Source organism: Aotus nancymaae, unplaced genomic scaffold (assembly GCF_030222135.1).
Source record: "Aotus nancymaae isolate 86718 unplaced genomic scaffold, 86718_ANA_hifiasm-v0.15.2.pri h1tg000007l, whole genome shotgun sequence".
NCBI classification, from domain to species: Eukaryota; Metazoa; Chordata; class Mammalia; order Primates; family Aotidae; genus Aotus; species Aotus nancymaae.
Window position 1 is genome coordinate 48,888,956 of NW_026988418.1, and position 14,637 is coordinate 48,903,592.

Genomic DNA, 14,637 nt, shown 5'->3' on the forward strand with positions numbered 1-14,637 from the left:
TGAAAGAAGCACTAAACATAGAAAGGAACAACCAGTACCAGCCACTGCAAAAACATACCAAATGGTAAAAAACATTGACACAACGAAGAAACTGTCAACTAATGGGCAAAACAACCAGCCAGCATCAAAACGGCAGGATCAAATTCACACATAACAATATTAACTTTAAATATACATGAGCTAAATGCCCTAATCAAAAGACATAGACTGGCAAATTGAATAAAAAGTCAAAACCCATCCATGTGCTGTATCCAGGAAACCCATTTCATGTGCAAGGACACACACAGGCTCAAAATAAAGAGATGGAGGAAGATTTACCAAGCAAATGGAGAGCAAAAAAAAAGCAGGAGTTGCAATCCTAGTCTCTGATAAAATAGACTTTATACCAACAAAGATTAAAAGAGACAAAGAAGGGCATTACATAATGGTAAAAGGATCAATGCAACAAGAGCTAACAATCCTAAATATATACACACCAATTACAGGACCACCCAGATACATAAAGCAAGTTCTTAATCACTTACAAAGAGACTTAGACTCCCACACAATAATAGTAGGAGACTTAAACACTCCACTGTCAATATTAGACAGATCAACAAGACTAAAAATTAACAAGGATATCCAGGACTTGAACTCAGACCTGGACCAAGCAAACCTAATAGACATTTACAGAACTGTACACCCAAATCCATAGAATATACATTCCTCTCAGAACGACATCACACCTACTCTAAAACTGATCATGTAATTGGAAGTAAGTCACTCCTCAGCAAATGCAAACGACTGGAAATAATAACAAACCATCTCTCAGACTACAGTGCAATCAAATTAGAAGTCAGAATTCAGAAACTAACTCAGAACCACACAACTTCATGGAAACTGAACAACTGACTCTTGAATTCTGGATAAACAATGAAATGAACGCAGAAATAAAGATGTTCTTTGAAACCCATGAGAACGAATATACAATGTACCAGAATCTGGGACACATTTAAAGCAGTGTCTAGAGGAAAATTTATAGCAATAAATGCCCACATGAGAAGCAAGGAAAGATTTAAATTGACAACCTATCATCAAAATTGAAAGGGCTAGAGGAGCAAGATCAAAAAAACTCAAAAGCTAGCAGAAGACAAGAAATAACTAATATCACAGCAGAACTGAAGGAGACAGAAACACAAAAATCCCTTCAAAAAAATCAATAAATCCAGGATCTGTATTTTTTTTTAAAAGATCAACAAAATAGACCACTAGCCAGATAATAAAAAAGAAAACAGAGAAGAATCAAATAGATGCAATAAAAAACAATAAAGGGGATATCATCACTATATACACAGAAATACAAACTATCACCAGAGATTACTACAAACAACTCTATGCACACAAATCAGTAAACTCAGAAGAAATTGATAAATTTCTGGATACTTGCACTCTCCCAAGCCTAAACCAGGAAGAAGTTGAAACCTTGAATAGACCAATAAAAAGGGCTGAAGTTGAGGCAGCAGTTAATAGCTTACCAACCAAAAAAAGCCCAGGTCAAGATGGGTTCACAGCCAAATTCTACCAGACGTACAAAGAGGAGATGGTACCACTTCTTCTGAAACTATTCCAAACAATCCAAAAAGAGGGAATCTTTCCCAAATCATTTTATGAGACCAATAGCATCCTGACATCAAAACCTGGCAGAGACTGAACAAAAAAAGAAAACTTCAGGCCAATATCCATGATGAACACAGATGCAAAATTCTTCAATAAAATACTGACAAACCGATCAACGGCACATCAAAAAGCTTACCCATCGGCCGGGGCTCTCACGCCTATAATCCCAGCACTTTGGGAGGCCAAGGCAGGTGGATCACGAGGTCAAGAGATTGAGACCATCCTGGTCAACATGGTGAAACCCCGTCTCTACTAAAAAATACAAAAATTAGCTGGGCATGGTGGCACATGCCTGTAATCTCAGCTTCTCAGGAGGCTGAGGCAGGAAAATTGCCTGAACCCAGGAGGCGGGGTTGCGGTGAGCCGAGATCGTGCCATTGCACTCCAGCCTGGGTAACAAGAGCAAAACTCCGTCTCAAGAAAAAAAAAAAAAAACTTGCCCATCACAATCAAGTAGGCTTCATTCTGGGGATGCCAGGCTGGTTCAACACATGCAAGTCTATAAATGCAATTCACCACATAAACAGAACCAAAGACAAAAACCACATGATTATCTCAACAGATGCAGTGAAGGTCTTCGACAAAATTCAACAGCCCTTTATGCTAAAAATTCTCAATAAACTAGGTATTGATGGAACGTATCTCAAAATAATAAAAGCTATTTATGACAAACCGACAGCCAATATCATACTGAACGGACGAAAACTGGAAGCATTCCCTTTGAAATCTGGCACTAGACAAGGATGCCGTCTCTCACCACTGCTATTCAATATAGTATTGGAAGTTCTAGCCAGAGCAATCAGGCAAGAAAACAAAAGGATATTCAATTAGGAAAGGAGGAAGTCAAATTGTCGCTATTTGTAGACTACATGATTGTATATTTAGAAGACCCCATCGTCTCAGCCCAAAATCTCCTGAAACTGATAAGCAACGTTGGCAAAGTCTCAGGATACAAAATCAATGTGCAGAAATTACAAGCATTTCTTTACACCAATAACAGACTTAAAGAGAGCCAAATCAAGGATGAACTGCCATTCACAATTGCTACAAAGAGAATAAAATACCTAGGAATACAACTAACAAAGAATGTAAAGGACCTCTTCAAGGAGAACTACAAACCACTGTTCAAGTAAATAAGAGAGGACACAAACAAATGGAAAAACATTCCATGCTCGTGGTTAGGAGGAATCGATATTGCGAAAACGGCCATACTGCCCAAAGTAATTTATAGATTCAACACTATCCCCATCAAGCTACCTATGACCCTCTTCACAGAACTGGAAAAAACCACCTTAAACTTCATATGGAACCACAAGAGAGCCTGCATAGCCAAAAAGAACAAAGCTGGAGGCATCATGCTACCTGACTTCAAACTATACTACAAGGCTACAGTAATCAAAACAGCATGGTACCAGTACCAACACAGAGATATAGATCAATGGAACAGAACAGAGGCCTCGGAGGCAACACCACACAGCTACAACCATCTGATCTTTGACAAACCTGACAAAAACAAGCAATGGGGAAAAGATTCCCTGTTTAATAAATGGTGTTGGGAAAACTGGCTAGCCATGTGCAGAAAGCAGAAACTGAACCCCTTCCTGACACCTTACACTAAAATTAACTTCAGATGGATTAAAGACTTAAACATAAGACCTAACACCATAAAAACCCTAGAAGAAAATCTAGGCAAAACCATTCAGGACATAGGCACAGGCAAGGACTTCATGACTAAAACACCAAAAGCATTGGCTACAAAAGCCAAAATAGACAAATGGGATCTAATTAAACTCTGGAGCTTCTGTATAGTAAAAGAAACAATCATTAAAGTGAACTGGCAACCAACAGAATGGGAAAAAATTTTTGCAATCTACCATCTGACAAAGGGCTAATACCCAGAATCTACAAAGAACTAAAACAGATTTACAAAAAAAAAAAAAAAACCCATCCAAAAGTAGGCAAAGGACATGAACAGACACTTTTCAAAAGAAGATATATATGAGGCCAACAAACATATGAAAAAATGCTCATCATCACTGCTTATTAGAGAAATGCAAATCAAAACCACATTGAGATACCATCTCACGCCAGTTAGAATGGCAATCATTAAAAAATTTGGAGACAACAGATGCTGGAGAGGATGTGGAGAAATAGGAACACTTTTACACTGTTGGTGGGAGTGTAAATTAGTTCAATCATTGTGGAAGACAGTGTGGCGATTCCTCAAGGACCTAGAAATAGAAATTCCATTTGACCCAGCAATCCCACTACTGGGTACATACTCAAAGGATTACAAATCATTCTGTTATAAGGACACATGCACACATATGTTCACTGCGGCACTGTTTATAACAGCAAAGACCTGGAACCAACCCAAATGCCCATCGATGATAGACTGGACAGGGAAAATGTGGCACATATATACCATGGAATACTATGCAGCCATAAAAAACAATGAGTTCGTGTCCTTTGTAGGGACATGGATGAACCTGGAAACCATCATTCTCAGCAAACTGACACAAGAACAGAAAATCAAACACCGCATGTTTTCACTCATAGGTGGGTATTGAACAATGACAACACATGGACACAGGGAGGGGAGCATCACTCACTGAGGTCTGTTTTGGGGGAATAGAGGAGGGACAGTGAGGGGTAGGGAGGTTGGGGAGGGATAACATGGGGAGAAATGCCAGATATAGGTGATGGGGATGGAGGAAGCAAACCACATTGCCATGTATGTACCTATGCAACAATCCTGCATGTTTTGCACATGTACCCCAGAATCTCAAGTGCAATAAAATATATTTTCAAAAAAAGACACACAAACAAACAAACAAACAAAAAATAGCTACTTTTAATGTTAGTAGTAATAGTTACAATAGTAATTCATAAAATAGTTTAACAGATAAAAAGATAAAATTACTTTTTATTAACCAAAACCTAAGTACCTTTTCATCTCTTATAATATGCACTGAACAGTTAAAGCACAGTGATTTCAGGATCCTACTATCACTTTCAAAGTGACCCTGAAGAATTATCTTAACCTCTCTGGGCTTATCATGGTTTTCTCATTTAGAAAATAAATAACTTAAATCTTTTTGTCAATCTTAAGAATTCATCCAGCACTTTTGGGGAGAACTGCAAGGATGAAGGAAAGGACGAGTCCCTAGGTTACCGCTAATTGGAGCCGCTATTCTTGGGTCTCCTAGCATGGATCCTGTTTGCAGGAAGAAATTCTGTGAGTGCCTTAAGTGGTCCAAAAATGAATAAAATTAGTTAATTTAATAAAAAATAAATAGCTCACAATTTACCTGAACAGTCTACCTAATAATGAGTCTTGTCCTTTCCTCTTTCATACAAACCATAGGAATAGTATATCAAGTTCATTTTGAATGTATTTCTATTGCATACTCATATTAAAGTAAGACATACCATACGGAGTATGATACAAACTTGTCCCAAGCCTGATAGGTGGAGAATTAGTTTAGGTTTCAATTGAGCCATTATATCCTTTTCCTAGTTATACCTGTTTTTTGAAAATGTGTTTACAGTTTCCATTAATAGAGACACTCTGAAAAGGGGGAAAATATTCCAAGAAATATTACAAAATAATCTCAAATGTTTCAACACTACTCTGAACTATTGTCAAATCACAGTGAACCAGGGATTCTTCCTTTATCAGAAAGTAAGTCACTTTCTAAATAGTTTCAACTAAACCTTACCTAGAGAAGATCCTACAATAGCTCCTAACTGATAATACACCAAGATCCCTGACTTCTATAGGGTCTATTTCTATCAGCTAATAATAAAAACCAAATTGAAAAGGTTTTAAAAAATCATACAAGAGAAACAAGAAATCTGTAAAAGATATTCAATTCATGGCCCAGTATGTTGCTATATGACTTTACTAGAAAAAAGAATTCAAAATAATATTACATAGACCAAAAAGAATATATTCTTAATATTTTGAAATACTGATGGGCCATATAACATGTACACAGGTCTGTGAAAGCTAGTAATTCTGCTTTAAGCAAGTACAACTTCGAAGTTAAAATGATAATCTGCTCTAATAGTTAAAATCAAAGTATTTTTTCTTTGGTCTATAAATAATATTTATGTCCAGAGAGTGCACGTTATATTTTCTTCTACACAAAAACTACTCAACGTTTACTTAGTATATTCCTTTCTGGAGGGCTAATTTCATGAACCACAGACATCATTTAACTACAAAAAGTAATGATTAGTATTTTCTTCTGTCATGTACAGTGTCACTACATAGGATGCAATAACTGTATATTTAATATCAACTAAACTAATTGAGATCATATCCATCTTTGTTTGATGGTCTATGTCAGTACAATCTCCTAAGAGATATGAGTAGTCAGATGTATACTCAGTAGCACTAAATAAACAGTTCATGACTGTATATCAAGATTAATTCTGTCAGAAATGATCACTCTGCAGTTTCATGTCTCCTTGGGGGCAAGCAACAATCTAAAGGGAGTTACCAGATTCTAACTAAGATCTAGGATGAAGACTAGTCTGAAGGACATTAAAATCATGGTGTGGTCATTGAAGATAAAATACTCACACAAGTACTTTCTCAGCATTTTACAATTCAGCCCTGTAACAGGGGTCATGAAGGAAAGCAAGAGAGGTCAGGATTATTTCCAAAACCAGATAAATAGCTGATGGTTTACATTTATTAAGGGATGACTATTTATGTGACACTGTGTTGCAAGGATTATCCCAGTCTATCTTCCCCCAAATTCCCTATGAAGTGGATAGTATTATCTTCACAATTTACAAATGAAATAACTGAAGTTTAAATTTAAGCAACCTGTCCACAGTTGACGGAACCTACAAAATGGCAAATGGGATTTGAAGCAAGCAACCAGGGCCTGAATACCCTTTGCAACCTAAGTCTCCCAAGAGGAAAATAATATGAAACACTAAGACGACAACACAGCTCATTATTATATGTATTTAGATATCAACGTCAAGTCAAATACTGCCCTATAATATTTTGGTGCTCTTAACACCTTAGAAAGAAATTTTTTTTCTTCATTCCCTGTAGAAAATCAATAACTTAGTGTTTGAGAAAAAACAAGCAGAACAGATGGAAAAGAATTTATACTTCTGTTAAGCCAGGAAACTACAAGATATATTTTATAAAATAATTATTGTGGCTTTGTCAGTACTCTTTTCTACCTCACAAAAAGCTAAGTCATATGCACATGACTACTGCTTTTTAACTAGCTATCCCCAATCCTCACTTCCATCCTACCCTTCAAGCCTCACATCTGTATATACATCAAGACAGAGATTATTATTTCTCAATAAAATGAGAACCCCTTAACAAATCCATATGTATTACCTATAAGCAAGTAAACCTCCCTTTAGGCATATAAAAGTTACAAAGTGACTTCAAGATCTCAGAAGTAGGTCATTTCCCTAATATAGTTTTAAAAAAGGAAAGCTTCAATATTCTATCAATGACTGACTTTTTCTCACAAGTGAATTCTGTGCCCATCATTAGTTGAAGGGCCTTCTTTTATTTTTCATAAGATTCTACCTTTTGTTGGCACCACTTTCCAGGATGATGATAGCATCCTAATTTTGTTGAGAAAAGGAATTTTAAAACATTAGATTTAGGCTCAACTTCAAAACGAGATCATAGCCGGATCCCTGAAGAAAAAGACAAATAAGTAAACTTCCATCTTACCTTATCACCTTGCACACCAGGGGGGCCTATTAATCCAAAAAGGCCTTGATCACCCTATAAACAAAACACAGAAGTTTAATGTCATGAAAGAGAATTGAAAATTAGAGTTCTCTTGAAAATCAAAGCTCCCTTTAATCTTGGACATCAGCTCTTATTACAGTCATTTCCAATCTTCACAATCTTCAAGCCTGTTTCTGAGGCTTCACGAACTTTCTTACCTCTTCTAGGGCTTAATAACTGGACTGCATTTTCCCACCTCCATATCCTTGATCTTTTTTCTCTGATATTCTTTTCTGTAAGAATGCCCTTGCTATCAAACTTCACCTCAGTCCAAGGTCTACCATGTCTTAAAAATTGAAAGTAGGGCTGGGCGCCGTGGCTCAGGCCTGTAATCCTAGCATTTTAGGAGGCCGAGACAGGTGGATTGCTTGAGGCCCGGAGTTTAAAATCAGCCTGGCCAACATGGTGAAACCCTGTCTCGACTAAAAATACAAAAAATTAACTGGGCATGGTGGCAGGCTCCTGTAATCCCAGCTACGCGGGAGGCTGAGGCAGGAGAATCGATTGAACCCAGGAGGTGGAGGTTGCAATGAGTCGAGATCGCACCACTGTACTCCGGTCTGGGCAACAGAAAAAAAAAAAAGAAAGAAAGTAGTTTCCTTAAAAAGTCTGCAAGTGCTCTGTGAAGCAGCTGTTGAGGTGTCACCCCTACTCTATTTCTGTGAGGACCTGCAGCCTGGTGGGAGGCCCAGAGAGAATCTCATGGGCTGTGGTGGGACCAGCTAGGTTCACGTGACACACAGAGGGTACTTCCGCTTCCAGAGCTGAGCTGGTGCCTTGCATCTGCCGTGCCAGCTCCACAGAACGGAGTAACGAGCAAAAATTGATTGGGAAATCCATCATGTGCTTGGCTCCAACAGGCTAGGCTTTACCGATTAGCACTGCCTTTTCAGAAGAGAAAACTGCACCAGGAAAGAGGAGAGACTAGAGGCTGGTCCTCTTCCACTAGCTTTAGTCATGAAGGAATCATTTAATTTCTCCTCAAATGCCTCCATCTGGAAAATGAGGATGATAATGATGATAGTGATGATGATGATGTCAATGTCATCTCACCTGTCTTATGGGAAAGCAAAAATTTACACCATTTAAAAACTATCTATGCATGCTCTTTTTAAGCACCAAACGGGCTTAGAAACTTGGACTATTACAGATGTTACTTCGTGAATGTTACATGGTGAAGCACTAAACCCTCCCTTTCTTTTTCTCTTTCACCATTAACCATATATTTACTGTTAAAAATGGCTAAATGGTTAAAATAAAATTGTTTGCCAATCCCCCTCTACTTCCACCAAGTTAATGTTTGTATTTTACTTGTAGTCATATTTATGTGTATAACCAGTTTCCTGTTTCCTCAGTATATCTGAATCCAATTTAATATAAGTACAATTTCTAAGAGACCATTTTTAAATTTTACCATTTTAGAAATATCTCTATTAATTTTAAAAGTTGAATTTTACTAAAGCTCTATGGCAACATACTATTAAATTTTATCTTAGTATGTTTCTCTTACAGTTTTAACCACAGTTAATGTATAAGTAACTAAAAAAGTAAAAAGAAGACTGTCATGCTTCCAAGTCTGAACTCCCATATTGAATCACCCTATATTTTGCTCAGAGAAACCCCAGGGAAAGAAAAAACCAAGCATTTTATATAAATATGAATGTTTAATCTAGGTGTTTTACTTAAAATAGTCACCAAAACTGAGTGGGCCTCTAATTTCTAAATTTTAAGTTAAGAAATGAAATGTATTATATTTAGATATTTTAAAATATGGCACTTGTGTTTCTCAAATTGCAGAATTTTGTCTTTGCAATAATTAAGACAGTAATGAAAATACTGTGTTTATAGTAATAATCTTCTATTCCAAGTTATTTAGACTCAGTGAACTCAGTTCCACCACAATAATAAAATTACTAAAATTTTAGATTTAAAAAATGGTCAGTATGTACTCCCAAAATATGTACAACTATTGTATACCAGAAAAAATTTAAAAACAAAAAAATTTTTTGAGGATTTATTCTTTCATATAGTATCTGTAGAGTAATTATATGATTTTCTTTAAAATTTACAACAGTTTCTGTAAGTCAATAAAAAGATCAAATTTCAAACTTTACAACAGTTTCTGTAAGCCAATAAGATCAGATCAATTTTGGAACCAGCAAAATCGTTCAGGGATTTTTAAAGTTTGTGAAAGTATACTACATAAACAAAAACATCCCATAATTACATTATATTTATAAAGTACCTGTCTAAACAAAACTTCCCAGATGTCCTCCTAAGACTCCATTTGTATTTATCCCCACTAGAAATCATCATCCTTCTCCCAATAAAGTTTTTGTAGTTATCTTTGCTTTAAAACTGGTTTTTACCTAAATATATGTATGTTTGTATTGACAGCATTATGATGAAATGAAAAGCATATTGGATGAGAAGTCAGAAAATTCTGATACATCATTAACTCTGCCACTTACTGTTCATGTGATAAGTCAGTTAAAATCTACAAATTCTGTTTTCTCAATGGGAACACAAGATAATGATGACTGCTTCTCTCACAGAGAGTTACCATGGTACTTAAACATCATAAAGTATGTGAAACTATTCTAAAAAGATGTAAATTGGCATTAAAATTTATATATTATTGTGTGCATATGTGTTAACAGCAAAATCTTTGCAGGTAGGACTACATCCTGCTCTAATTTTTTATCCCACCCACCCCCTCATTGGCAGATAGTACAGCAGGGCAGGCCAAAGCAGACATTTAATAAAAGTAATGTTAAGATTTAAATCGGTGAACCTGATGATATAATTTACTTAATTCTTCAAATAGTTCTTCCTTCATTAAAATCCAATAATTAATTCTCTCATGGTTTTTTCTTCTGTCTGATATAGTAAAATCTACGTTTTAAAATGTTTAAAATGCTTGAAATATATTACCATAATTTCATTTCATGGTCAAATAATTACCTTTTCTCCAGGAATGGCTTGACCTGGGGAAAATCCTGGATCTCCTTTGGGACCCTAGATAAAATAGTTACAAAACAATTGGTGAAGCATATTATATGGTGTTAAATAAAATCATTTTACATTGAGATAGGCACTGGTTATTTAGTTTTTTAATGTATACTTTTCTTTATTTTTAAATGAGAATATTCCCCAAAATTTCCTAAACATAGTTGATTTTTTAATCTAATAAATATAAAGTTATGCTACTACTGAAATATTTTTCTTGAAGGACCTAGGTAAAGATATATTATCTATTCCATTTTTGTGACAGATTGAGTTATTTTTAGCATTGAAAGACTATTACTTTAGTAAAACTGCTTATAATACTCGTTAAAATTCTAAGATATCATTACAGGTTTAAATATTTTCCAAAACATTACAATGCACATGTATTACTCTTAGTGGGAGAGTAAATTAGTTCAACCATTGTGGAAGACAGCGTGGCGATTCCTTAAGGTTCTAGAAATAGAAATACCATTTGACCCAGCAATCCCATTACTGGGTATATATCCAAAGGATTATAAATCCTTGTATTATAAAGACACATGCACATGTATGTTTATTGTGGCACAGTTCACAATAGCAAAGACTTCGAACCAACCCAAATGCCCATCAATGATAGACTGGATAAAGAAAATGTGGCACATATACACCATGGAATACTATGCAACCATAAAAAAGGATGAGTCCATGTCCTTTTCAGGGACATGGATAAAGCTGGAAACCATCATTCTCAGCAAATCAACACAAGAACAGGAAACCAAACACTGTATGTTCTCACTCTTACGTGTGTGTTGAAAAATGAGAACACATGGACACAGGGAGGGAAACATCACACACCAGGGCCTGTCGTGGGGTTGGGGGATAGAGGAGGGATAGCAGGGTGTGGTGGGATAGGGAAGAGATAGCATTTGGAGGAATACCTAAGGTAGATGATGGGGTGATGGATGCAGCAAACCACCATGGTACTTGTATACCTATGTAACAAACCTGCACATTCTGCACATGTACCCCAGAACTTAAAGTATAATAATAAAATATATATATTAATTACAGGAAAAAATATAATAAAAATTGATAGAGTGGGCAAAAGCAATCAATTGAGCAATAAAAATTAGATTTTAAAAGGGTCCTTTTTCTTATTCACGTTTTATAGATCTGGGCAACACATTTGACACATATATGTCAAATTTCTTCTTATTCTACACAAATATGATTGAGTTAAATGATCAACTCATGTTTTAGAATGGGAATTTCAGTCAGTAAGGAGGAAATGCTCTTAACTTGGCTAATTGTGGGCTGATCCTAATATAAAATGCATGCAGCAAAGACTATTGAATAACGTGAACTTGACCTAAAATATCAAGGAAGTAGAGCATACTTTTCTGTATTGAAGGAGAAAACTCAAAATTTCTTATTTCTTCCTCATTTTATATCAAATGTTAGACTTTTAACTCACTTTTCATCTTACTTAGTTTTTCAAATCCTCTTTGGAATTTTATACAATTCTTACAAATTCACTAATTAATCGTAACTGACTCTGAACCTCAGTACTGACTTCTACTTACTTCTACATGACTTTTGTTAAAGAAAGTATTTATCCTTTTGACTATGAGTAAGAAGAAAAGGAAATTGCCTATTCTTCATTACTCAAAGTTTCAACTATCCCACTGATCTGCTAGAGTTTAAAATCATTTTTATCAGAGTTAAGTCTTTTAGACTGTTACTGATTTTCCAGAGGGCCCTCGGTCTAGGGAGGGAAACTCCCCAAGGTATTATGACCCATGAACATGTTAGAACAGATTTATCTTAGAGTCCCACTCAATATAATCAAAAAAGCCTTGGGATTTGGAGTGAAAACACCAAACAATTCATTTAATCTCTCAATTTGAGATTTCACCTCTGTAAAATCAGATTAATAATAATGAGCTTTAGGACCAAATTCTCTGTGGATTATAAAGGTATTAGTAGTCAGCACTAAAAATAACAGGACTAAAAACAATTATTATTAAAATCACTCAAAGCAGAAATAGACCTTTTGCTAATGGTGTCAGAGGTCAGAGTAAGGTGCTGCCAGACTGAATGTAAATTGGGGAAGAAAATTAAAAGCAAGAGGAAAAGAAAGAAGAAACCAAGGACAGAGAGAGAGAAGGAAGAGAAAGGAAAGGAGAGCAGAGCAGAGGATAGGAAAGGAAAGGAGAGGAAGAAAAGAAAGGAGTTTCCCCAAAATGCTGGATATAGATTCTTCAATCCTTGGCTGACACTAACATGTGCTTACATGACGTAGACTCCAAAGAGCTCAGCAGAAGCAGGTGGAAGGCTAACATAACTGAACATAAATATCAGTTGCTGGTCACCACAGGGGAAATAGTTTGGGGTTTTAGCCATATCCTTTTAGAAGAACATGGAAGGCCCAAGCTTTAGAAGTAAATATGAGATCCTTGGACTGAGTCTCACACTAAGAGCAAAACAAACAAATCTGTCCTTTAAAATGTTACCAAAACTATAAATTTAAGGTGACTTTTTTTTGGTAAAAAGTTACCAAACCTGTAAATTTAAAGTGATGAACCAGTTATTTAACTACCTACAGAACAAAAATGAACAATCTTCAAAGGGTTTCAAATGATGTAACAGAATCTAACATCCTTCAACATATCCACAGTATCCAGTATATACAAAATCTTCTAGACACACAAAAACATAGGGAGGAAGGGGAATCTAACCTGAGGTTAACACCGCTATTAACCACCATAATCTAATTGACATTTATATAACACCACACCAAATAAATGCAAAACACAATCTTTTGAAGTATATGTAGAATGTTGACAAAAATAGGTCACATGTTGGGCCATAAAATGCCTTGGTAAATTTTAAAAGATTAAATTCTACCATTGTGCTCTCTGATCAAAATGGAACTAAATTAGAAAAATAATAAAGAAAACAACATACTTCTAAATAACCAGGTCAAAAAAGAAATTATATATTTCTGAGTGATAATGAAAATGTAACATATCAAATTTTGTAAGATGCAGTTAAATGTTTTTAAAGAAAACTTTATAACTTTAAATGATAATATGGTTAATAATCAGTGGTTTAGCTTTCTACCTTAAGCTAGAAAATGAAGAACAAATTACAGATAGAATAAGCAGAAAGAAGAAAATAATAAAGAGTTGAAATCAATGAAATATAATGTGGTTCACAGAGAAAATTAACAAAGCCAAATGTTGAGTCTTTCAAAGGACTAATGAAAAGTTGTGATCTCCTACCAGCTGAAACCAAACAAAACATACAAAGAAAAACCTGAAAACAAGTTCTTCCTCATTACAGCAGATGAGAGCTCCGATAATACCAGCTGTTCAATTGCTCAAGCCTTAGAATTACCTTTGACTCGTCTCTTTCACGCTACATATGTAATCTATCAGCAAATCATATTGACTGTAATTCAAAATGTATCCTTATGTATCCCTTCCTTACAGAATTGAACTTCAGGATAACAAAGTAGTTGATAAATGGAAGTTTCTTTTAAAGAAAGAGCTACTAAATAAAGAATGCTAGAATTAAAAATCACTACTTTTGCATTCCTGATGAAAACACTGAAAAACAATAGTTCACTAAATCCAGAGGCCTTGATTCAATCTTTGAGGAATAGCTGGATGAGGTTAAGTGTCAGGAATTTGATCAGAGAGGTAATAGGAGCCAATTCTGTAAGGCCTCGGTAAAGATTTTGGTTGGATTTTATTCTGATTGTGTTGAATATTCATTGAAGAGTTCTAAGCAGGCAAATAGCATCATCCGGTTATATTGTAGGATAGTTCTGGCTGTCATGTGGAGAATAGTTTGGGGTTGGGAACAAGGGGAAACAGGGATACCAGTTGAGTCTACTCTGCTGGTCTTCCCTGGTCCATGCCATTGGTGATGATGGCATGGGTAAAGGTGTTAGCAGCTGAGGTGATGTGAAGTGGTCAAAACTTTCCCCTACTGCCTCTGCTACAGACGGGAGGGAGGTGGGGCTGCAAAATTGGGTTATAAAAACTCTTAAACAAGATTTGAAGAGCTTCTGTTGGCAAACATATTGATTTCCTGGGAAGGTGGTTTGGCAGGATAGAGCATAAAAACTTTGCACTTCCCATCTCCAAATCTTTGCCTTATGTCTCTCTTTCATTAGGCTGTTCCTGAGTTGTATCCTTTAC

At 35.7% G+C, this 14,637-nt stretch overlaps 1 protein-coding gene across 1 annotated transcript in view; it reads right to left on the bottom strand.

The window, feature by feature from the left end:
* COL24A1 (collagen type XXIV alpha 1 chain) overlaps positions 1 to 14,637 on the bottom strand; it is a 390,193-nt gene that overhangs the window by 330,270 nt on the left and 45,286 nt on the right. The window contains exons 6-7 of the mRNA XM_064372593.1: positions 10,406 to 10,459; positions 7,382 to 7,435 (exon numbers count right to left, since the gene is read on the bottom strand). Of these exons, the coding sequence (XP_064228663.1) occupies positions 7,382 to 7,435; positions 10,406 to 10,459 (108 nt within the window). The remainder of the gene's footprint in view (positions 1 to 7,381; positions 7,436 to 10,405; positions 10,460 to 14,637) is intronic.